At 36.8% G+C, this 24,804-nt stretch overlaps 1 protein-coding gene and 1 pseudogene across 4 annotated transcripts in view; one reads left to right on the top strand and one right to left on the bottom strand.

Annotated features, from left to right (window-relative positions):
• The window catches only part of Wdfy3 (WD repeat and FYVE domain containing 3), a 179,624-nt gene that overhangs the window by 137,883 nt on the left and 16,937 nt on the right, over nt 1–24,804 (bottom strand). For all 4 annotated transcript variants that reach the window (XM_090343279.1, XM_090343281.1, XM_090343280.1 and 1 more), the window contains exons 3-7: nt 13,664–13,773; nt 10,042–10,203; nt 5,798–5,990; nt 3,958–4,144; nt 595–761 (exon numbers count right to left, since the gene is read on the bottom strand). In XM_090343279.1, coding sequence (XP_090199405.1) covers nt 595–761; nt 3,958–4,144; nt 5,798–5,990; nt 10,042–10,203; nt 13,664–13,773 — 819 coding nt within the window. The remainder of the gene's footprint in view (nt 1–594; nt 762–3,957; nt 4,145–5,797; nt 5,991–10,041; nt 10,204–13,663; nt 13,774–24,804) is intronic.
• On the top strand, nt 2,475–3,254 carry LOC150055495 (E3 ubiquitin-protein ligase MARCHF2 pseudogene; annotated as a pseudogene).

Genomic DNA, 24,804 nt, shown 5'->3' with positions numbered 1-24,804 from the left:
CAAACACTAAATATTCATTCATTTTCAGTTATTTGTCAACAATATGTTTGTTCTTTTTAAAATATTTTTATCGTTAAGTAGTTGTGTAAAGGGGTTTCAATTCAATGTGTTACCTTAGGAGTCCAATGCACGTAGACCAGTGTCACGCCTTTCGTAACTCTCTACCATTTGTCCCAGTCCCACATAGCTCAAGGTTCCTAGTTCTATCTATTTTACTTACACACACACGCAACCCATATTAGGAGTGTATTTAACCCATTCTTCCAATGCGCTGCTTCTTTTGGGAAACTCCTAGCTTTGTATTATCTATAGTTTTATCATAAACCAACTTTAGACAAATTTCTAGATGCAAAAATGCCCAAGTACATGTGACAGAAGAACTGATGTATTAGCTAAGACAAGAGCTAGATTTAGGATAATATGAGAAAATACAAACTTTCTGGAGTTTCATCATTATCTGGTTTCAAGTGATACCATTTGTAAAAGATAAGGCATATTAATAACCACGTGCAAGGATGAATTGTCTACCATAAAGACAGCCTTCTCCTTTCTCTGTGTAGCTAGGAGAGAGGATGGAGATATGTTACAACTCACCTTTGCCTGCAGGCTGAGGGACTGCAAATCCAGGCAATAAAAAAGGTGCCCCTGTGGTAATACCAGCTGGTTTGAGTTCACTGACTCCATATGTTGTTAGAGAAGTTATCAGATGAACTAGATCTTTCAAGGCATCTTTGGATTCTGCTTCTTTTGCTTGTTCCAATCTAGAAAAAGTACAATTGAGCAAATTTATTATTGTTATTATTATTGTTATTTATTAAGTCTTCCACTTAGTGCAGAAAGTATTTTTCAATTTTATATTCAGGAAATAAACATATTAATTTTTTGGAAAGGTTATTACAATGTTTCTTATATCTACACACATACATGTTTTATCTAAACACATCATAATATATATCAAAGAAAATCAGATCAACAATCTGAAAATATGATAAGAGTATAAGTGCTAATTTTAACACTAATTATGTTACTTTAGATAAACCACTGATCTTTGGTAAAAAGTTTTTTTTAATGATAAAAGGATTAAATATTTTTTCCAAATTTCTCTAAAGGGCTAAGTTCACATACGTTTTAACTGATTAACAGCGAACCCTCAAGAATACTCCATCCTAAGACATTTTCTTTTTTTTTTATTGTTGGGGTTATGTACAGAAGGATTACAGTTACATTCACCAGGTAGTAGGTGCATTACTTTCCATCCTAAGACATTTTCTCTATTAGTAATGTTTCAAAATAAACTCCTTTGGAACAGTTCTAAGAATTTTATCTGCATTGCATTAATTTATTCAGGTAATACTGTTAGATAAAGTTCTTGGTATATACAGAAATTTTTTAAATTACCTTAATTCCTTTTGAAAGAATACTGATTAAAGTCGCAAAGAAGTTACCTTATGATTCTGGCTTTACTGAGAATAAAAATGTTAAAAAAAAAAAAAAACAAACAACAGGAGGGAGGGGAAGGAAATGGGGACAAAAACATGAGAAGGGGTATCAATGTGTGTGAAGTAATGCGTAATGCTTCTTCTATCTGGCAAATATAACTGTAACCCCTCTATTAATTACAATAAAAAATATAAAAAAAGTTTTAAAAAAAATCTTAATGCTCAGTTTCATAACAGACCACTTTTCAAATCCTAATCTGTTTTTAAACTTGTCTTTCAATGTGATAACTTTAGGCTTATAAAAATTTTTGTCATGTCACAGACATAGTGTAGCCTTCTTTTTTCTCATTTTTTTTTTTGTGTTATCCAGCTATGTATGCCTCTGTATTAACGTAAGCTCTCCTCAACAAGCAACCACAGAGACAAGAAGGTGTGGTTGAAGCTGTATAGTGCCAGCCTTGGAACAAATAAAGCCAAGTGAGAGTGCAATGCCCTGACTTCAAGTCCTAGGATGGCATAGACGCGTGTGCATGCGTGTGCGCACACACACGGCTACCAAGAAGCAACCACAGTTGAGGCAGGGAGACAGAGGATAGGAAACAAAACACAAGACACTAATACCCATAAAACCTTTAGAATCACAGTTAGGATCAATAACCACAGGTAAGAATTGGGTCTGAGTATGAACACTCTTGAAGTATTGAGTAATATGTTATCAACCTTCATTCTCAAAGTGTGGCACCAATTAACACTCTAGTAGTAACATGAACAGCTAATTTCATCAATTTAGGACAGAAACACTAAAAAATAATTAGCATATGAAATGGAAAAGCAGGTAAGTAAAACCTTTTTGGAAAAACTGACTTATTTTTTATATGAATTTCAAAGGTCTTACTCAATTTAAATAACTGTTCTGGGACACAGGTGTCAGCCGGAGCTGAGAGAGAAAGCACTGCCAGGCCAGGCCGGGCCAGGACTCTGGCCAGGGTGAATTGAGGGGCCTGTGCAGCCGACCAGGCCTGGCCTGAGATCAGGCTCCTGGGACCATGGGCCTTGGGCCCTGAGGACAAGGGCTCCCTGTGGCAATGAGGACAGGCGACTGCTGTACCTCCCGGGCTCCCTATGTGACTACTCTGGCAGCCCGGCCTTCTTTAAGGTGGTGAAGAACACGGGCCTCGGGCCACCCCAGTATGTGGCACAGGTGACATCAAGGAATGGCCAGCTTCTCTCAGCCATCATCCATGACTTGGACATGTCCACTGATTATCCCTTCTGCCAGCTCTGCCATGAGGGAGCCAACTGAGAGAGCTTGCTGTCCCCTTGTGGCTGCACTGGCACACTGGGAGCCGTGCACAAGAGCTGCCAGGAGAAGTGGCTTTCCTCACCCAACACCAGCTACTGTGAGCTGTGCCACAGAGAGTTTGCAGTAGAAAAATGGCCCCAGCCTCTCAGAGTGGCTGAGGGACCTGGGGCCTCGGACAGAGAAACAGACACTGTGCTGTGACATGGTGTGCTCTCTGTTCATCATGCTCCTGGCTGCCATCTCAGGCTGGCTATGCCTGTGCCGGGCCCAGGACCACCTCCAGCCGACTGGAGGCTCTGGGGCTCATTGCACTCACCATAGCCCTCTTCACCATCTATGTCATCCTGACTCTGGTCTCATTCTGCTACCATTGCCAGCTATATTCCGAGTGGAGGAGAACTAACCGGAAAGTTCAGCTAAAGATCCGGGACAAAGATGGCTCTATGAATTCACGCCACTCTCCACTGGCAGCTGGACTTCTCAAAAAGATGGCAGAGGAGACCCCCGTGTGAAAGCCAGGCTGGATCACCAATTGGAGATCCTGTGTGAATATATTTTTGTTTTTTTTTCTTTGCACATTAGTATATGACAAAGACAGCTGGATGGAGTCCGGAGCTTGGATGGAACAGGCGCTCTGATCTCACTCTGATGTGTGCCTGGCAGTTCTTGGGCCAGCAACTGTGGCTGATTGTGTCAAGGGTGTCCATTGGGCTGGAAGGTTCCAGCGAGCTTCTTGCGCTACTCTGCACTTTGGCAGGCTTGCTTTCCTGGCACCCTTGACTTTATAAAGTTGCACTGCGTTTCCAAAACCCACCCCAAATGAATAAAAGGACCTCTTGTTGGATTTAAAAAAAAAAAAAAAACCAAAAAACTGTTCTTCCTATAGCTTCATTAATAAAACCACTAGATATAAAAAAACAAAAATAATATTTATTTATACATCAGGAAAATGTTATTTACATTCATGTAACCTCTTCTCAAGCATTTTCTAAACAGGAACACTTTTATTAATATCTAACCTATTTTACTCTAGATTACAGTCTTCTATTTTGTTGGCAGAAAAGGCAGGAAAAGGAGAGTAAAACAGGACATCAAAGCATATCTCATACATTAAATGTGTGAGCAAATCACCTCTATAATCTCAACACATTGTTCCCTTTGATTAAAAAAATAAACAACTGAGCAGACACTTTCAGAAATAATTCTGGTACTTACCTAAGCAAAAGATCACAAAGAAAATTATATCCTTGCCATATCCGAAAATCATCCAAAAGAGTTTGAGAAACATCACTGGAATCTTTGAGGAAACAAGAAAGCCCAGCAAACATTTCAACAATTTCTAGGGGAGACAGGTCGTCAGATTGCTGCATATTCTGAACACATGTAGATAAACATTCTTTTTCTGTAGGAATAAATAATGAAATAAGTAGTTACTATTTATATCTACTGCTTACGAATTCTTTTTTTCTTTTTTTTTCTTAACCTCATCATTTTATTGTTATTATAAAAGTAACGTACAAACGGGTTACAGTTATATAAGTCAGACCTCGAGTATATTTCCTTTTGCACAATATCACCTCTTTCCTTGTGCTCTCCTAGTTTTCCCCCTTCCCATCCCAACCCCCACAAGTAGTGTAGTATATTTTCAATGGACTTCAAATTTTAATTTTGAAAAATTTAAAACCGTTGTTCTGTGTGTGTGTGTGTCGGTCATGAGGCTTGCTCTCTGGGCCTGGGTGCTGTCCTTGAGCTCTTCAGCTCAAGTCTACTACTCTACCACTTTTGAGTCACAGTGCCACTTCCAGTTTTCTATGGTTAATTGGCTTTTTGGTAGTCAACTGCAGAGAAGTCTCATGGTGGACTTTCTTGCAGGGGTTGCCTTTAAACTGAGATCTCAGTCTCCTGAGTAGTCAGAATTACAGATGTAAGCCATGGATACTTAGCTGAAAGTTAAGTTTTAATATGCCTCTAAAATGAATGTTACATATTCTGAAAGTAAATAGAAGATTCAAATTCAATGGGAGAACCTGACCTCTAAGTAAAGTATAATATAGGAACATGTTGAAAATGTTAGTTTTTTTGTTTTAGTTTTTACCTCTTACACTGAACTTTTATTACTGCATATAATAACTGGTCACTTCTAATTTCTCTTTCTTTAGCCTTTTATTATGACATAGTAAAAGGATGAAGGTTTAAGAACTTTCTGAAGGAAACTTCATTAATTGATTTAACTAAAACCTGAGCAAAAGAATAATGAGATACTCTTCTATATTATAGTTTTGAAAACCACACGTATACTGAATCATACTACTTTAAACAGTTTCTCCCATCACTAAGGAGCTGCCAGGAACAAAAAGAAACATAGAACTTATTACACATTAGGCTTAACATATCCCATTTAAGCAATCTAACAAAGAGTTATACTGATTGGTTTGAAAGATTCACAATTATATATGTAAACCAAGGAAAATTAGCATCCCTGCTATGTACATATGTATGCATGTAAAATAAATGAAATACTTGCAAGGCTACAGCAATTATCCCCTAAATAAAGGTCTGGAAGGAGAGTGTACTATTATATATGAACCTGAGACAGATAATTTCTCTTTAACATTCATGAAGAATCTACCTAATCTCATCTCTTCTGAATTAAAGAGAATACTACTGGGCTATTTATGAAATATATTCAGAATGAATGGTAACTACAACATTTCAAAAGACAACTGGTAAGTACGGCATTTAAAAAATACATGCCTTTGAGCTGGGTGCAGGGGCTCATACTCATAATCCTAGCTACTCAAGAGTCTGCGATCTGAAGATCACAATTCAAAGCCAGCACAGGCAGAAAAGTTCATGAGACTCATGTCCATTCAGAACTCATGAGAATTTTTCATATTTGAAATGTTCCACACGTATTTTTTCTCCTGGAAAATTCAATTTTTCATTTAAAGACCAATATTTAAATAGCTAAGAGACAGTTGTAAATCTGCCATCAAATGAAGAAAAGTAGGAGTGAATGGGACCATGTGAGATGACCATGTGAAGAGTAACTCACCGTGAATATACTTCACTACGTTGACACTAAGCCCGTGCCGGGATATGGTCATCAGGACTTCTCCCGCACTCTTCCTCCAAGGAAGGTTGTAGGGAGGGCACCAAGAGGTTATTGCACTAAACAAAAGCTGGAGGTCATCTTTCTGAGCCAGCTCTTCTGCTGGGGAAACAAAACTGCAAAGCTTCACTAAGATCTTAAAGAGAGAGAGAAAGAGAGAGAGAGAAAGAGAGAATATAAAAGTGTATATAAACAAATAAATGGTAGAGGAAAGGGAAGAGACAGAAAAGGATGGGTTCTAAGTGCAATTCAAAAGTTCATGGTAAACACTAAGCGAAGTTATTGAAACCACAATGATTCATGCTTATTTATAGGCAACACTTTTAAAGACATCTATAATTTAGATGTGTTATGCTGAATCATTAAATCCATCCTACTTAAGTTAGCTTATTAAAAAATGTTTAATGGCTTCTCTTCATCATAATAACTTTGCAGAACTTGGTTTGAGAAAGGGTATTACAGCAATATCTTTCATGGTTAGCATTTTATTTTTCTAACTTAGTTTTTACTACACACAGGTAATTATAATATGTTTCTAAAAAACCAAGAAGCCTAAGAAAGAAATTTGAAATAGATCTTAAAATATTTTTCATTAGGGCCAGGGCCATGACATTGTGGTAGAGTGCTTGCCTCGCACTCATAAAGACCTGGGGTTTGATTCCTCGGGACTACAGATACAGAAAAGGCCAGAAATGCTGCTTTGGCTCAAGGGGTAGAGCACTAGTCTTGAGAAAGCCCAAGGACAGTGCCCAGTGCCTGAGTTCAAGCCACTTCTCCCACTATTAGGAGCCTACTATCTGAGAACTCAACAATGGTTTCTATTTTCAATGGATATTGCCCTTTTAACTCAAGTTCACTGTCAGAAAAAGTTAACTGTGCTTTGTGCTAAATATTCTCATCAAAATGAGAATATTTTGGTGGGTCATGGGGCTTGAAGATGGGGTCTGGGCCCTGTCCTTGAGCTCTTCAGCTCAAGAATACTACCATTCCCCTGAGCCACAATCCCATGTCCGGTTTTTTAGTGAGCTACCATGCCTAGCTCATCCAAGTATTTTTTTAAAACACAGAATTGATGAAATCATTTTATTCTCAAGAAAGAAAACTATTCATGAAATTAAGGCACTTCAACATTAGTAGAAAAATTGCTAAACAAAAAAAGAGGCATTTAAATACTATGGCCAATTTTAAAAATAGGTCTTCCGTTCCAATCTCGTGTAAAAGCTTCCTTAGATACAAAAACTTAGTTCATAGATGGCAAGGATCAGAAAGGAAAGAAAAAATACTAAGAATTCAGGAAAACAGTTAAATAGTTCTTCATCAGTAAATATGGGTCCTTTCATCTATAAAACATAAAAGAAACTACTGGACATTTAATGTCCATTAATACGTAATGTGGATTTGTCTTTTCTACATGTGAGCACAGATAGTCAAATGTACCTCAAGGAGTTATGTGCTCAGAAGGCTACAAAGTCAATTACATTCGCTGTTGCATCTGATACCACCGTATGCGATTACTAGGACAAATGCCATGTTTCTAATTTGTAATCCAGAAATTCAATCCCAAGACAGTAAGTCCCCGCCCCTCATCACAATCAAATTCCTGGTCACAAATAAACTAATTTAATGATCCTAAGGTAATTGTTTCTTAGTCTTTATAGACAAAATAATTCCTCTAAGCAATCAAGTATAATCCTTTTTATTTTACAGAATAAGAAACAAGAGTCTACCTGCCTTTCTCTTCTGCCTCTACACTAAGCACTGCCACACACAGAACTCAGCTACTATGTCTATCCAAGTGTGGCCATGCTAATGACAGTGCATGCCTGCATGACCCAGCACCAACAGAAGGCCCCGGGCAACAAACCATCTGCCACCTCGTACAGACAGGAAGATTCCACTTATTGTAAAATATTTAATCAGGTGTGGTAGTTTCCTAGAGAAAATAATCCAAGTAATATGCAGCCTTGGATGAGGAGGATGCAAAGGAAGTCATGACCTATGAGGAGTAGTGAGCAGGGAGTACGAGAGGGTGGCACTCTTCCCTACTGCCCACCTGCTGTGTGCCACCAACAATGACAGCAGATTCCTCAGTCATCAAGCACAAATGCAATTTCCATTACACTATGAGTTCCCTTTAGCCTTAATGTTCCATAATTACAGGATACTGAAGTGAACCCTACATTTTTCCTTAGTCAGAATTCTTGTTCTCAAATACAGGATTTTTTTTTCTTTTCTTTTTTAGTTTTTAAAGAATATGTTACTTTGCTTATTTGGGCGTCAGAAGTATTAAGCACAACTTCCATTTATTGCCTGATATCAATTAGTTTTTTGGAAGGGCTTTCTTTGGTCTAATCATCAAACACCTAATCCATTACATTAATCAACAAGATCTTCAAGCACTTTTCATTCTTACAGTATTTATTTCTTCATTTACTCGCATGACTTTTCCAATCCAATCTAATTTGAGTGTCCGATAAACCTGAGTTTTAATCCTGACTACTACTTGTTCACATAATCATTTAGAAGATAAACGCTATCAAGTTATGAGATTGTTTTCTATCTAAGAAATGAAGCGCTCAGTAAGCATTTGCTGCTTTAGTAACTTGCCATTCCTGATTTTGTTCTTCCTCAAGCTATCCTAATGTTCCTCAACCCCATCATTTAAGCAACAGCACCTCTTCAAAGCATTACACCTGCCGTAAGGGCATCCTCTGCAGGTGCTGAGCATGTTACCATCATCGTGCCCTTCCTACCTCCTTAGGCACAGACCCACTGTCTTCTCTTTCCTTTTGACCTATCTGGTAATTGCAGTAACCACACACGGTGCGCGCGCACGCGCGCGCGCGCGCGTGTGTGTGTGTGTGTGTGTGCACACTCACACCAGTCACAGGGCTTGAAATCGAGGCCTGGGTGCTGTCCGTAACCTGTTTTGCTCAAGGTTAGCACTGTTTCACTTGAGCCACAGCTCTACTTCTTACTTTTGGTGGTTGATTGTAGACCACAGTTTCACAGACTTTCCTGCCCCAGCTAGCTTCAAACTGCAATCCTCAGATCTCAGCCTCCTGAGCAGCTAGATATATATATATGAATCATCGGTGCCAGGTTCATAGTTTCTTTTAATGTCAGTGACATGGTAAGCAGGGAACCACAGACTTACATAGTATTTCATTTAAACCTCGCAAAAATCCTTTTGGCAGATATTACTGTCTTCAGTATTGTAGTATTGTACCTCAGGTTACATGAATCCAGACATCCTGATTCAAAGGTATTGTTGTTACTTTTTACCTTTTATTGTGTTTGGGGGGGGAGCAAATCAATTAATCATCTTAGTGACTGTAAGTGAAGAGTACAGCAGTATTAACTATACGCATTACTATGCAGAGCGCATCTAAAATGTATTTCATCTTGCAAAATGGAAGCCAAGTGCACAATTACCTTGCCTTACTTCTTACTAGGCCATAACAATTAGATTTATTTATTTTTGTAAGTGTTTAATGACTTTAGGAAGATCATCATATAGTATTAGCCATTTTTAGCCAAAAATTTACATTTTCTGGAAAAGTTATATTTTAAATGAGGCTGCTTCTTTTGAAATTTTTATCCAAAGAAAGGGTATCACTCTATCTCATTAAAGTCTCTGAAACCTCAGTTCACCACAGTGCTATTAGAAGAACAGTGGAAACAGAAGACAGGAGCTTTGCAAGGGAGGAGGGAAGACCCAATGAAAATAAACAACTGTTTAATTCTTATAAGCCTATTTAAAAGACAGTTGAACAGCAGTTCTCAATACTACAAAAATAATATCCAAATAATAATATATAATATGAAATCTGTCAACATTTTGTTTTTGATTAATTCATTAAAAGGATGTTTATATTCAATATACTTTTAATAGCTGAGTCTGTTCAGAGAAACATAATTGCTTGTGCCTCACTCAATTATTCCTAATTATTTAACATTATTGCTGGATTTCCAAATAGTATGATTATAGGAGGGGAAAGCTTATAAGAAACACATTGAAATCAAATTTAAAAAGGATTATGTAGTTTGGTAGTCTCTCCTGCATTGGAGATACTGAGGCAGATGGAGTCAATTTGATATCAGCCTTGGCCACATGGGTGAAAACATGTTTGTAAGCAGCATTCTCAGTGTAAGTCCAGTGCCTTGACAATCAACAGACAGCATACCTGTACAAAAACTTTCTGGAGCAGTCCTCTGCGTTCTGCTAGTGGCAACTCGTTCTGTGCACCTCCACCTGCCTCGGGCACATGGGGAAGGTCAAAGAACAAATACAAGCACTTAACCAGGGTGGAAGGCACGGACATCGTTGTCATGCAGTCCACGGTTTTCTAGAAGAAGACAATAAATGCGTGAATAGACAGACACGTGAGACTGTAGTAGGTATACTTAAACAATTCACAAATGTAAAGCCAAAAATTATATTATAAAGATCATTTTTAGGTGCGTGTAAGGACTGAAAGCTAACTCCACAGTTAGTTTTACCCTAAAGATTACCTTCAGTCTACTTCAAGTGTTTGCACCTATTAATAACTTTCCTATCACTTCCACAAAAATAAACACACAAAAATCTCCCAAAAAGTACATGCCAAGAAACATCCAATTTTCTGTTTGGACAAATTTGCTTTAATCAAATATAGAACTGGTCATTATTACTTACTAACTTATTTATTAGTAATTCCTGAATTTATTTAGTTACTTATTTATAGACAGCTTGATTCTAAGAAATACAATTTAGGATCTAGAGGAAAACACGACTGGCACAAACCTGGGTAAGTTACTTAATTTACCTGACCATCACATTTCTGTATTATAAGACGGATTTTTTTTTAAAATGGTACATACCTATTAGACAATATGAACTGCTAAATCAGCACTAAATTACAGAATACCATTTGCTTTACTAGCGGTTCTATTTTTGTTCTTTTCATTTTTAGAGCCAGGAAGACAAAAGAGATATAGCCATCACCAATCCAATGTATATCTATATTATTCCCCTAGATTTCCAGGAAGAAATTACAGAACATCTTACAGCAAAATTTCAATATTGCTCAGAAATATGACAGGATTATCCAATTTTTCCAAGGTGCAGTTTGACATAAAGGTAGAGTGCATCTGGAATGGCATGGCAGTTTTCTTTCGGAGTGGTGAGGGTATGTCAGGCGGTATGTAGAAAGCTGGGCTCATGTAGATCAAACATCCCCCCCTTCAGCATCGCCCTAGTAGCATCGGCACGGTCATGGTATCTACTTCATCTCTCAATCCTTACAATGGCAATACATACAGCCTACTAGAAATGTGCAGGATCAATACTGATAGGAATGAAATAGAAATTGTAAGGAATTAAAATGAGATGCAAAGCAGGTTAGATCATATGATAAAAGGTTAGATCATGTGACGGGTACTCTGAGCCCTTTTATAAGTGAAGCAATTGCACTTTATCATGTATATACCTTGCTTTAGCTTATCATCCAAGTATGTAGATCATTGACTGATCCACATATTATTGCACTCAGTGAAGAATGAGTATATTTATACCCACTTTTTATATTCAATGAATATTGAGGCCATTTCTCGAAAATGGCCTCACATTATATATAGTTTGACTGGTATCTTACTTAGTGAGATGTTAAGAACAAAAAAGCGATAGAACCTGAACTCAAATTAGCTAGAGGTAGTATAGATCAGAAATACAAACAGCCAGAGGGTGAGAATAATGAGAAAACTAATTTTAAAAATCTACACTAATGTAAAAAGAGAGCAATGGAGAGGAGAAGGAGTACAATAAGTTCTGCCAAGACCAAGTAGTATATGGTTCACTTTTATTATTCCAGCCATTCAAAGAGTGGAGACTGGAAGTATTAGGGCTCAAGGTCAGCCTGGGTAAACAGTAAGATCTTCATCTCAACCAATAATCTAGGAGTGGTGAGACATTCTTATCATTCAAGCTACATGGGAACATAAATAGGACAATCAGAGCCCTGTCTAGGCCTGATTATACAAAAAACCCAGAACCCTATTAAAAACATAAAGAATAAAAGGCTTGGATTGTGGCTCAAATGATAATACCTGCCTAGCAAGTGCTGAGCCCTGAGTTTAAACACCTGCATAGACAGGTTAGACATATGGATGGATGGATGGATGGATGAATGGATGGATGGATGATTCCTTCTTTCCATCTACAGCTTGATCAATCTCTGCACACCAACACCATTGCACTACTCACCTATGGCTTACCATTTCTCAGCATCTCAGGCTACCATACAGTCAACTTTATTTACATATCTATTATACCTCAAACTTTAAGAATGCTTTTTGTGGCATTGGATTTTGAACACAAGGGTTTTCTTTTTTTCTTTTCTTTTTTTGCCAGTCCTGGGCTTGAGTGAGCTCTGTCCTTGAACTTTCTCAAGGTCAGCACTGTACCACTTGAGCCTCAGCACCACTTCCGGCTTGTTTCTATGTATGTGGTACCAAGGAATTGAACCCCGGTCTTCGTGCATGCTAGGCAAGCATTCTACTAGGCCAAACTCCCAGCCTAAGCTTTTGAACTTTCTCAACAGGTACCCTTGCCACTTTTACTACATTTTCATCCCTTTTTGATTTTCATTATTTTTCAGGTAAGGTCTAATGCTTCTGCTGAAGCTGGGGGCAACCTAGTGTAGACTGTCCTATCTACACTTCCTGAATGGCTGGGATCCTGGATAGTAACTACTGTGTCCAGCCACTTTTTGCTCAGGATGGCTCCAAACTCTGCCCTCTAAACTCTGCATCTTAAGTTATTGGAATTATAGACTTGAGCCACTAGGCCTAGCCTTATTCCTTAATTGACTATCTTTCTTCTTACTCTAACCCTCAAAATGTGTAATTTCACATTCTATTTTCCTAGCGCTAAACATATCCTAATATTCTGTTCTGTGGTATTATCTTTCTCTATTTCATCTCTGCCGTTGAGTCAGGATCATATTTTAGTCATCTCTGTCTCTTGCTGTTGCCAGCAGAAAATGGCACTTACACAAACGCAGATCAAAGCATAACACTGAATTTGCTTTTTAAATGTACCATTTTCCAGCTAATTACTAACTTTCTCTTCCCATTAACCAAAGCAGTATGATGCTTCATTTTGATCTTATTGCATCTAACCTGATCTGGCAACATTCGAGCTGTTTCAAATGACTGGGATATTCCTGATCTCAGATCACTCTTCTGCCCTTTTAGAGACAGAGTCTCCCCACACAGCCCACACTGGCCCAGAAGTCACCACGTTCCTCCCTTAGCACTTGGAGTGCTGTGTTACTGGAGTGAGCCATCACTCCAGTACAAAGCCATTTGCACAATAAATCAAATGACAAGATGGTAAAGTTCTCTACTTCCCATAAAAATAAGAAATATTTATGTGTATTTTTAATATTACTTATTCTTTACTAGCTGAGTAACTTAGATGAGTAACATTTTTCTAAGCAAGAATTTTCAGCCAGAGTTCCCAGATGACTTGTCTCCAGCTACAAGCAATCCATCATTTTTCCTCAAGTAAAAACAGTACCAAAATTATGTGTGGTACACCATGACAACAAGGGAATGCACAACTGTGAGCCACGCAGTTCCTCAGGAGTGAAATGTATAAGGAGTTCCTCACAGAGATAGGAAAGCATGAAATAACCCAATAGCAGAGTTACAGGAACCAATGATGATGATGATGATCATAGCAAATGATGATAAGCTTTCTATCAAAGCCCCAAGAGAAGATACAATAAAGAGTCTGAGTTATCATGTGTAACACTAAGAGCTCACCTGACCAGAAGATGCCAACAAATTAATTGTTGTCAGAAGCATCCAGCCTCTACTGGCTTCTTCACTCTGATTAATCTCCAGGAACTGGACTATAGCCCGACTTGCAGCCTCTATAAAACCAAAGGGAAGCCATTAAGTAAGGGGAAAGCCACTTATGAAGCAACCCTCCTTAATACCCACCAAGAAAATGATCACTTATTGAAAACGTATTTCATATCAATGCTATTCAATATTTTATTTTTTAAAAAAACTTTTAAATAGAAATACTTTAGTAGTAGATGTAAACCCTTGCATCACTGATAAGGAAATATAAAAGGCAATCCATATTTGGGGAAAGATATGTTACCAACTAATCAGAAGCAGTCACAGAAGAAGTGAAATCTGGGATAAACCTGAAAGAAGTACATGCTTCGACAAGCAATGGGAGAGAAGGGAACAGAGCACAGAATCTCAGTATCAAAACAGAAGTGTGAACTGGGTATAGGTAGTTTATTTCTGTAGTCCTAGACACTCAGAGACTGAGATCCAAAGGAGCACAAGCTCAAGGCCAGCTTGAGCAGAAAAGTCTTTGAAATTCTATTTCCAAAAAAGCAGGACTAGCAATTGTTATGCTTGAAAGTCAATCCAATGAGTCAAGCAAGTATGAGGCCTTGAGTTCAATCCCTGTAACAGTAAAAAAGAAAAACCAGCATGTGGCTAGAAAAATAAGCCTGACACGAACATACAGGACAAAAAAAAAAGCATTAACACCATTCTAGAACAACCTATACTCAGAATAAGACTAATAAATGCAATGATTTAAAAAATACAGATGTCTAATTACTTACGAAGGAAGGCAAAAAAGGGCTGTATGCATCTTACTCTCTGGGCAAGAAGGGGCAATATGGTTTCTTTTCTTTTCTTTCTTTTTTTAAAGTATGTTAGGTCTCTGAATCTATTAGTAAAGGACATGGCAGACTGAAAAGCCAAAGAGACTGAAGGGAGGGAAACAGAATGAAGGTTGGTTGCCTGGGTGCCACATACAGAGACAACATGAGAGTCTGAGAGTAGGGACAGAGAAACTGTTATATGGAAGTCATTCATAGACATTTAGAACTGGAAAAGAAAAAAACACTGGGGAGGAAAGGATAAGAATATTGAAAGGGGCAACAATCAAGATATATTCATATTTCAAATAAACAAACAGACATATATACAATATACGAAGTAACAAAGTCAGATACAGTAGGAAAGGGAAGGGGGGAAAACAAGATGAGTGTGGGAAGGGTAAATGGGGACAAAAACATGAGAAGGGTTATCAGTGTATGAGAAGTAATGCACCTTCTATCTAGTGAATATAACTAACATATACCCTGACATATATATAATACCCCAACAATAAAAAATTAAAAATTTTTGAAAAGGCATGCATAGCCAGGAAAAAAAGATATATTCATAATCAGATCAGTTAAATAGAAACTCTTATACAACTACTTAATATAATATACTTAAGATAATACACTCTCATAAAACTAAATATACTTAAGATAATTTTTAAAAATTAAAAAACCTTGAAACTAAACTGAATTACTCAAACCTTCAGAGATGGGAAAACAGAGAAATCTGTAGTTTACTCTTAATTGCAGAATTTGCCCATTTTATATCAATATTTGAGATGAATTAAAGTTGTCAGAAAATAAATAAAACTTTATTATGAACTAACAGGGTAAGGTATTAATATATACTTGAAACATTTCATAAAGCAGAAAGTAGAATAATCTTAAGATCACCTTACGTTTTTCTCAGTTTAACACACAGAGACAAAAAGTATTTTGTACTGGGTAACTAAATACAAGATATATGCCTGATCCTATGTGGGTATATTTCAAAACACTTTCACTTGAGGATACATTTTAATGGGGCAAAATGTTAAAGAGTTACTTTTATCAGTGGTATTCCCTAGATACTCTGTTGTAAATGAACTATACAACTTGTGGGTAGGGATGGGAGGGAAAAACAGGGAGAAGGAGTGCCATTGTCTAAAAAGAAATACACTTTTACTCATTATTTATGCAACTATAACCTCCCCAACACATCACCTTTTCAATGAAAAAAAAAAAAAACAAACCACATGAGCCTTCCAAAAAAAGTACTTTTTATTTGATGTAACAGTAACTCTTCTGTATAGCATCTTTATAATAATAAATAATAAAAATGAGTTTCTTTTACTGACTGAATAGTGGCACTGTCTTATATATACTTAAAAGTTAACTTACAATTTTCCACAAGAACTGCCTCAGTTATTTTCTATCAATATATCCCTTATCTCATAGAAATTGAGAAATAAGAAGTGTAAGTAATTTGTCAACAGTCACATATCTAGTCAATGAACTCAAATTTGTATACAGGCCATCTAGCCTGTCTGAAATAAAGATAGTGACTCTAAAAAGAAGAAAACAGAGAAACCAAGAAAAGCCTGGCTTATTTCTAATACCTATTGTCTTAAGAGTTGAAATTACTGTGTTCCTATATTACTAACATGTTTTTCGTCAATCTTAAGAAAACAAACAACACGAGAAACTCTTAAGACTTTGGCACTGTTAATTCTTTTTTACCTAGCAAACTACTGGCACTACGTGAACACTCAGTAACAACCTGGTAAGTTAACTGATATAACTACACCAGAGAAACCATTCACTATAACAGCTTCTTTACATGAAGAAATTTGCATTTATTGGAAGGAAGAGGGCTTCCTGAAACATTTGAAAAGGTGAGGACAGTAGGTAAGCCTTATTCATAGATTTATTACATGTAGTTCTGTTTAAATATAGTAAAAAAGTAATTTAAAATCCTAAGAAATTTCAAAGACAAAAAATTTATATTCAGTTCATGCTGAAAAGCTGCCATTCAGTCCTACATTATCAATCATGTTTAAATCACCACGTGAACTGCTGATGGTTTTCCTGCCTTTAATTTTGTAAAATTCTGCCTCCCTAAATTGAAATAGTGCCCAAATCACAAGATAAAAGTGAACATATTTAAGTATAAACCAAACATTGGAGTTTTGTTAAAAAGTGGCATGTCTTTAGCAGAAGCTGAGCAGCCTTATAGGAAAAAATGCAACAAGCATCTGCAGTACAGCACCGAAGTCTGTGCATCCTGAGCATGTGTCATTTTTCCTTCACTAACTGCCTTCCTTAGAACAATATACTCAAATAGCAAGAGTTAAAGAAAGCAATGTTTTCAGATGACCTCAGAAAAAGAAGAAATAAAAAAGGAAGACTCCTACTGAGAACCTTAGTTTATAAGTAGTAGTTTGAGATCCTTAGTGGAAAAATAAATTGCAAATACTCCTTGGAAGCCTACGAAGAATCCAACAATTTGACAAGGACTATAAAAATCAAGTTTACCATTCCTTTAAAATAATTAGATGTCCATGTAATACAAACAACTCCTTCCCATGTAGCTAAAACTCTCCACAAAGTCTGACAAAATATGCTTATATTTATAATTCCTAATTGAGAAACTTTTAGTTTAAATTATGCATTTCTAATTTTACGACCTGTAAGAAATGACTTGAAATTGACATGGCAGAGTTATATCAACAAAGTAAAATTCTATTCAATAAGGAAACATTAAGTAAAAGAAGATCTGGTTAGTATTTCTTGTATTACAGGAGAGAGAAAGGAACTTCAAATGCTAAACCTAGCATAAGAGAAAAAAGCAAAACAGAATTAACTTTGTAATACAGGAACTAGAAGCCTAACAGCAATGACATTTTGAATGAGTTTGGATTTCATCATTATTAACTTCAAAAGCAAACTTGACAAAGTTTACTACTTAACAGACTGCCAGATATTAACAGTAAGAGCTAATGCCTATTTTGAGAACAAAAACATGAAAAATAAATTATAAGCTTGAAATAGTTCTAGTTATTTGAACAATGGTGATCCCTCACAGAATCTGTTTTTGTATTTGGTGACAACAATCATTACGAGATCCCTCAAGACGGGAAAAGGCAAAAAAACTGCAAAAGGCAATGAATACCCTATACAAACATTACCACATGCTCAGTGCTAAATAAATAAGATGATGCATATGGAAATAATCTAGAAAGATCCAAGACAGCACAATATATGTCACATGTATTTACATAACAACTTTATCAACTTAATAACAATTATTCTTTTTCAGGAAAAGTTGGAAAAGAACTAGGTCACAAGTGCAGTAATGTTTTCTGACGCCGAATTACATGTTCACACAGGATAAACACTGAATTACATGCTCATACAGGATAAAGTGATTTGATACTTTTGTGGCTGAATGACATGGGGAAAATTCCAAACCACTGACAAACAAAATTATCTTTATACAACAGATTTATTCAGAAAATGACTTAATTTTTACCTTCCAAATTCAACACGTTGGCATCAAGAATATTGCCCTTTTTTTTTTAAAACCAGGTAAGCTGCGAATTTTAAAAGTATAAAACATTTACAGTGACCTTAAAAATGTATGTCTAGAAGCTGAGTGCTGATAGCTCACATTTGTAATCAGTAACTCAGAAGGCTGGAAATTTGCAGATCATGGTTCAAAGCCAGTCCAAACAGGAAAGTCTGTGAGATTTTTGATCTCTAATTAATGACCAAAAGAGCCAAACTAGTGCTGTGGCTCAAATGGCCGTGCACTATCCCTAAGCAATAAACTTCAGAGACAGAGTCCAGGCCTTGAGTTTAAGCTCCAGAAGCTGCATCAAAAACAAACAAGAAGTACAAGAAGGTGGTAAAGCACCTGTGCTTAACATTCCTGGGGACCTCAGTTGTATCCCTAGCAGCACATACACATACAAAATATGTAACCAGCAAGCAATGACTAGTAAAAGCTCCATAAAACACATAGCACTTTCTTAAAGCACTGAAAAAGAAACCTTATTTCTGGTCATAAATCTAATCATTTGGATATTTTAAGTTCAATAAAATTTACCAAATACAAATTTACATGATGTTTTAAGGTATAATAAGGTTATATGAGTGAGAGAAAGACAATCATCTTTAGAGCTGTCCAGCTTTGGCTTTTACACTGTACTTCAGTACATATGATTATAAAAACACAGAAACAGGGTTAGTAGAGCTCATAAGTTGACATAACTAAAGAATGTGGCTAATTCTAAAACAAATGTAATTTCTGGTCCCACACTCAAAGACTAGATATGAGGTCAACTTAGAAACACCCAGACATAGAATCAGAATTGAAAACAAGTTAACAATAAGTGCAATGCAATTATTTTTCTTTGTGAAGTCTATATAATACCTATGTCATTTTCAAATTTGGGCTTCAGAACAGTGTGAGACACATCAATAGCATTATTACATTTATTTCATTAATGAAGAAACAAGCATCAAACACCTCTGCTCCTCTACAAAATGTTTTTAGAAGTTAGTTGGAAAAGTGTTAGAATTCATAGCTTCCATGCATATGTATGTATGTATGTATGTATGTATGTATGTATGTATGTATGTATGTGTGTATATATATGTACACACACACACACACACACACACACACACACACACCCCACACACACCTTGGGGATGAGTTACCTGAAGGTGTTGTGGCTTTGAAATCCTTGGAGGATGGCAGAGCACACTGTTTTTCTGTTTAAAAAAAGAAGGCGGGGTTGTCTAATTGGAGAATCACTACATGTCACCAATCTGGCCACCAGAGTATTGTGGTCAACATCACAAAGCCTCTCTACTGCTGCTTTGCTATCCGCTAGGGAAGGCACTACTGGGGCTTAACAGTGGCACCTTGCAAGTAGTAAAGTCATGAACAACCAAGTAAAGATACTAACATAGGTGGAATCTTCTGTTTCAGATCACATAAACTGACCTAGTGCTCTTAGAATTAGGAGAAATTAATGTAGTAAAACTTAAGATTCCTGGAAGACCTGGAAGGAAATCCTAACACATGTTCTACATACAATATAGCCAGCTATGCTATATGTTATATTCACTTAAATTACTTGTAAGTCACTATATACTTTTGATAAATGCCATATGGACACAGCAACCAAGAGAGAATTAAAGGAGAAAAAGAGAAAACCGTGGTGATGTCCTAAGGCATAACAAACCAGAAATGTCTCTATATTGCACCTTGATAGTCCCTAAAAGTTTCTCAAATCTACTAACTTCTCAGACTTAAACAGCAAAACTACAGACATACACAATTCTTCCTGAGATATATACTCTGTGTTTAAAGTGATCTGAAAAAGATTTTGTGAAAGTAGTGATTATGTAACAACCAATCTTCCACTTCAAATTCAGAAGGATGGCTGGGGGAAAAAACATCATCTTAGTGTACAACAAACATAGGCTACTTTCAAAGAAATGGCTCATATTATTTATGTATGGGGGGATGTGTCATTGTAAATTGCAATAAAATTCCTTTTGATAACAATTCCTCATAAAAGACTATATGAAGTCAAGTTATTCAAGATATACCTACATCCTAAAAAAGATACCTTCCCCCGCCTCTCTCTATATATTTTTTTTTGGGGGGGGTCAGTCATGGGGCTTGAACTCTGGGCATGGGCACTGTCCATGAGCTCTTCAGCTTAAGGCTACCACTCTACCCCTTGAGCCACAACACCACTTCCAGTTTTCTGCTAGTTAAGTGGAGGTAAGAGTCTCATGGAACTTCGTGCCCAGGCTGGCTTTGAACTGTGATCCTCAGATCTCAGCCTTTTGAGTAGCTGGGATTACAGACATGAGCCACTGTACCCAGCTTAACACAGAATTTTTTATTAGAAAAAAACAAAAGATGGTGCTAACAATGTTCAACAAGAAATGTACTCATGTATATAAGTGTAACCCCTTGGTCTATCACCTTGACAAAATTAAATTAAAAAGGAAACACACACACACACACACACACACACACACACACACACACACACACACACAAATAGCTCTTTTAAGCTATCTAAGGAGATCAACCAGAATTAAGACTCTCTCCTTTAAGAAACAGCTTTCTCTCTTTTTTTTAAGCACTGAAGAAACAAAAAGTAGAGAAATACTGGATCATAAATCAGTAAAAGTTTATGGGACAGCTAATACATAATAAGCAATAGCCTCAATGCTAATAAAACAGGGACAAATAGGACAGACAATAGTCAAAGAAGTAAAGATCAGGATACTTTCTGATAGAAACACAAAGCTTTAAACAGGTTACTGGGTAGATATTAACTTGTATGGATAAAAGATAACAGGATAGAAGACTAGTTAGTGTGACTAGGACTGTTTCTCACAAGGCCTTGACAAGCTGACTATAGAGTAGCTTGAAACTAAAACTTACCTTTATTTAAATAATATGAAAAATAAATACAGCTAACAAATCTATTGATGACAAAGATGTTACTAAAGGAAAAAATTTCCATCACTATTTACTATAATTAACAGTAAGACACTTTCTCTACTTAAGAAATCTCCAGCCAGGCATGGTGGCTCAAGCTTGTAATTCTGGCTACTCAGGATGCTGAGATCTGAGGATCTCAGTTGAAAGTCAGCCCAGACCCTAAAAAGTCCGTGAGACTCTTATCTCCAATTAATCACCAGAAAACCGGAAGTGGTGTGGCGCTGTGGCTCAAAAGGGTAGGGTGGTAGCCTTGAGCTGAAGAGCTCAGGGACAATGCCCAGACCCAGAGTTCAAGTCTCATGACCAACCAAAAACAAGAAAACAAACAAACAAAAAATAATCTCCAGTATAGCAAATGTCCTTCTATAAACATAAAGATTCAGTATTTCATAATATCATTTGCAAAGAAATGAATGAACCTGTAAAAGAGGAAGTCAGGCCCAGAGAAAGGACACACATCTTCCCTCATTATGTGGAAATTACATCTAATTACAAATGTATATGTAAACATATACAGTCATATGTACATGTGTACAAAAATATTAACTAAGTATGGTATTTGTAGAGAATTCAAATGGTGTCATTCCTTTAAACAAATAACTTAACATCTAACGAAGTGAATAACAGGAAGCTGGTCCTTGATGTCAAGGAAAATAAAATTAAATGAAGAGAGTAAGGGAGTGAGAATGCAGTTATAATATACAACGTCTATCCCATGAAACTAGGAGAATTGAGAGAATAGACGGGGTTGTGGAAGATAGGGAGAACAATGAAGTAATGACATTCATCAAGGTGCACTGTATTCACACAGTGATATACTGAATTGTATTTGTGCAACTACTTAAAGGAAATAGAAATACAATTTTTAGAAAAGAAAGCAAATGCAATTTAAGAAGTTAATATGACACAGAAATTTCCCTTTCTACCACCTGTAAGCATCAACCACACAAATCTTACACACCACAATTTCACTTGTAGAAGAGAAATTGAGATCACAAAAGACAGAAAAAGTTGCATTCCCATTTTATTAACTTACCACCTTATGTTAGACTTTTTTCAAGAACATTAAATGTAATCAAAATGGTCTCATTTGAAATCTGCACTTAATTCATACATGACTTCATAATAAGCAGTTTAGTCCTCAGTCTAAAAACATTTTAACGATTATGGCTCCAACATTGACAACGGGCTCCAGTTACAACGTTTGAGCACATGCGTTTCTCTCTACTTGATTCTGAAATGTTGCTGCGTAGGGTGCCTATGTCCCTGTAAAATTTGGTTTAAAGCCCGAACCCCCAGTGGGATGCTATTTGAAGACCAGGAGGTAAGCTCAATTTTGGAAGTCATGCGAGTAAGGCCTTTATAATAATATTAGTATCCATAGAAGAAAAGATGGAAGAGTACTTGTTTTGTTTCTCTCCCCCACATGAGGACACAATGAAAAGACTGTGCAAGCCAGGGACAGTCCTCATAAGAATCCAACAGTGCTGGTACTGACCTTGGCCTTCCAGCCTTCTGAACTGTTACTACTAAATTTCAGCTGTGAAAGTCTCAGTTTATTATGCTTACTATCAGAGCCAAATATGCTAATATATCATTGAAAATAATTGTAGAGGTGTTCCTTTTCTCTTTTTAAGGTATAAAGCCTGAAGAACAAAAATGAAAGAAACAAAAGTTTTGGGATACTAAATAGTAGACATCTAGGGTAAGGGTTTTACCAGATTGTAGACTCTTAAACAAGCTGAATAAAAGCAGAAAAATCAATCTTGTAAGAGATCTTGTAAGAGGAACTGGCAGCACTAGGTGCATTGGAAGCAGACAAATACAGGACTATCGAGAAGAGGCTTGAAGAGCCTGCTTCAGAGAAGATCCCCGGTCTTCTCCTAAGTGTTGACAATGGACTGGAGGGGTATTTATTGGAAACACTAAGAGAAGGAGCATGGATTGAGAGGACTTGGGGTGGGGAAGAGTGGGGGGGGAAGAGAAATAAATAACAAGCTTCCTAATGAATGCTGAAGGTACCCAAACCTTTCCCTAGTTTGGTATCGAAAATGCTGAGTCAAGCAGAGACTGGATGATTCTCTGGACCATTTTCCTGGGTCAGGAGAAAACTCACCAACAAAAAGTCTCATCAAGACCATCATTATCTGAATTTATGTCTCCAAGCACAATTAAAATGCTACATGCTAGTCAGCTTTTTAATGTTCCTTTCTTATAAGAGAGCAAAAAGTCAAGGATGAGACATCTTTGATAGATAAGCCAGAGACTGCCTCAACTTTATAATAAATCTATTATACTTGAAAGAAACAGACCATTTAGAGATACAACTCAGAAGAGACAAATGGAAGAAAATACATGTGTAAAAGAAAGAGACCAATAAAAGAAGTAAAAAGTTTTAGAAATGAAAAGCTTGTCAAAAATAAACAACTCTGGAGAAAAAAAGAGATAATAAACTTGAAAAATTGTCTTATCAAGGAGTCAAAAACAAGAGAAAAAGAGGTAAGAGGAGACTACAGGAAAAAAAAATAGAAGAAAAGATTCTATTGACTTCATGAAAATTTCCAAAAATTAAAAGACATGAGTACCCAGATTCAAAGGATTCAATGAATAACAAGCACCTACCAAAATACATTAACATCACATTTCAGAGCAGTAAAGGGGACAAAGAGAAGATCCTAAAATTTTCCTGTGGCAGGGGGAAAATACAGCAAGCCCTAAAGGATCACAAAAACACACACACAAAATTATGTATCTTCAAGATTTCTCAGCAATATAGGAATCTAGACTGTAATACAGATACTACATTTTAAATTCTGAGGTAAAATTGTTTGCAACTAACAACAGGAGGACTGATATAATGCCAGTCGCAAGATTATACAGAATGATGCTAATACTGACTAGGCTACCTGGAGGACAAACTAAGACACCTTTCCTGACTACCTCCCCACAAGAGGGGCTATATGGAAACTCAACTCTGATAGCTCCTACTGTTAATAGGGAGGTTTGGGTCTAGAGAGCTAGCATACCCAAACTGCAAGAATCCCAACCCAGTACTCAAGCAGCCCAGATCACATATCTCTTTCTTCACAGACAGACCTGCTCTACCCTACCCTCTGGTAATGGCAAGCAACCGCACTGGGGGATGGAGAGAATGGGTAGTATCTCTGCTCAGATGTAAACCTAAGCTGTGTGTGTTCAGCAGATCTTCAGCACACTTCTCTGTAGAGAATGACTTCTTTTCTCTTACTGACTTTTGGTTTTGCAAACATCCCTTCCTATAATATATTTGGTTCTTTATGAATTAATGTAATTTCATCTAAGTGTTCATATCTGACAGGTTTGTCAACCAAATTATACAGCACTCTAGACATTTACACAGTGAGATCAAAGGAGGGTCACACCTTTTTGACGAAAACTTTAAAACCCTGAAAAAGGAAATTAAAGCAGAACTAAGGAAATGGAAAAACCTCCCATGCTCCTGGATTGGAAGAATCAACATTGTGAAAATGACAATCTTGCCAAGAGCTATCTACAAATTCAATGCAATACCCATCAACATCCCAATGTCATTCTTTAAAGAAATAGAAGAGGCAATCCAAAATTTCATATGGAATAATAAAAGACCCTGTACAGCAAAAACACTTCTTAGCAGAAAGAACAGCGCTGGAGGAATTTCAATTCCAAACTTTAGACTCTATTACAGAGCTATAATTCTCAAAACAGCTTGGTACTGGCACAGGAACAGGCCT

Source organism: Megascapheus bottae, chromosome 13 (assembly GCF_031878675.1).
Source record: "Megascapheus bottae isolate mThoBot1 chromosome 13, mThoBot2.hap1, whole genome shotgun sequence".
Classification (NCBI taxonomy): domain Eukaryota; kingdom Metazoa; phylum Chordata; class Mammalia; order Rodentia; family Geomyidae; genus Megascapheus; species Megascapheus bottae.
Note: the sequence above shows the minus strand (reverse complement) of the source record. Positions and strands in the feature narration are given on the sequence as shown.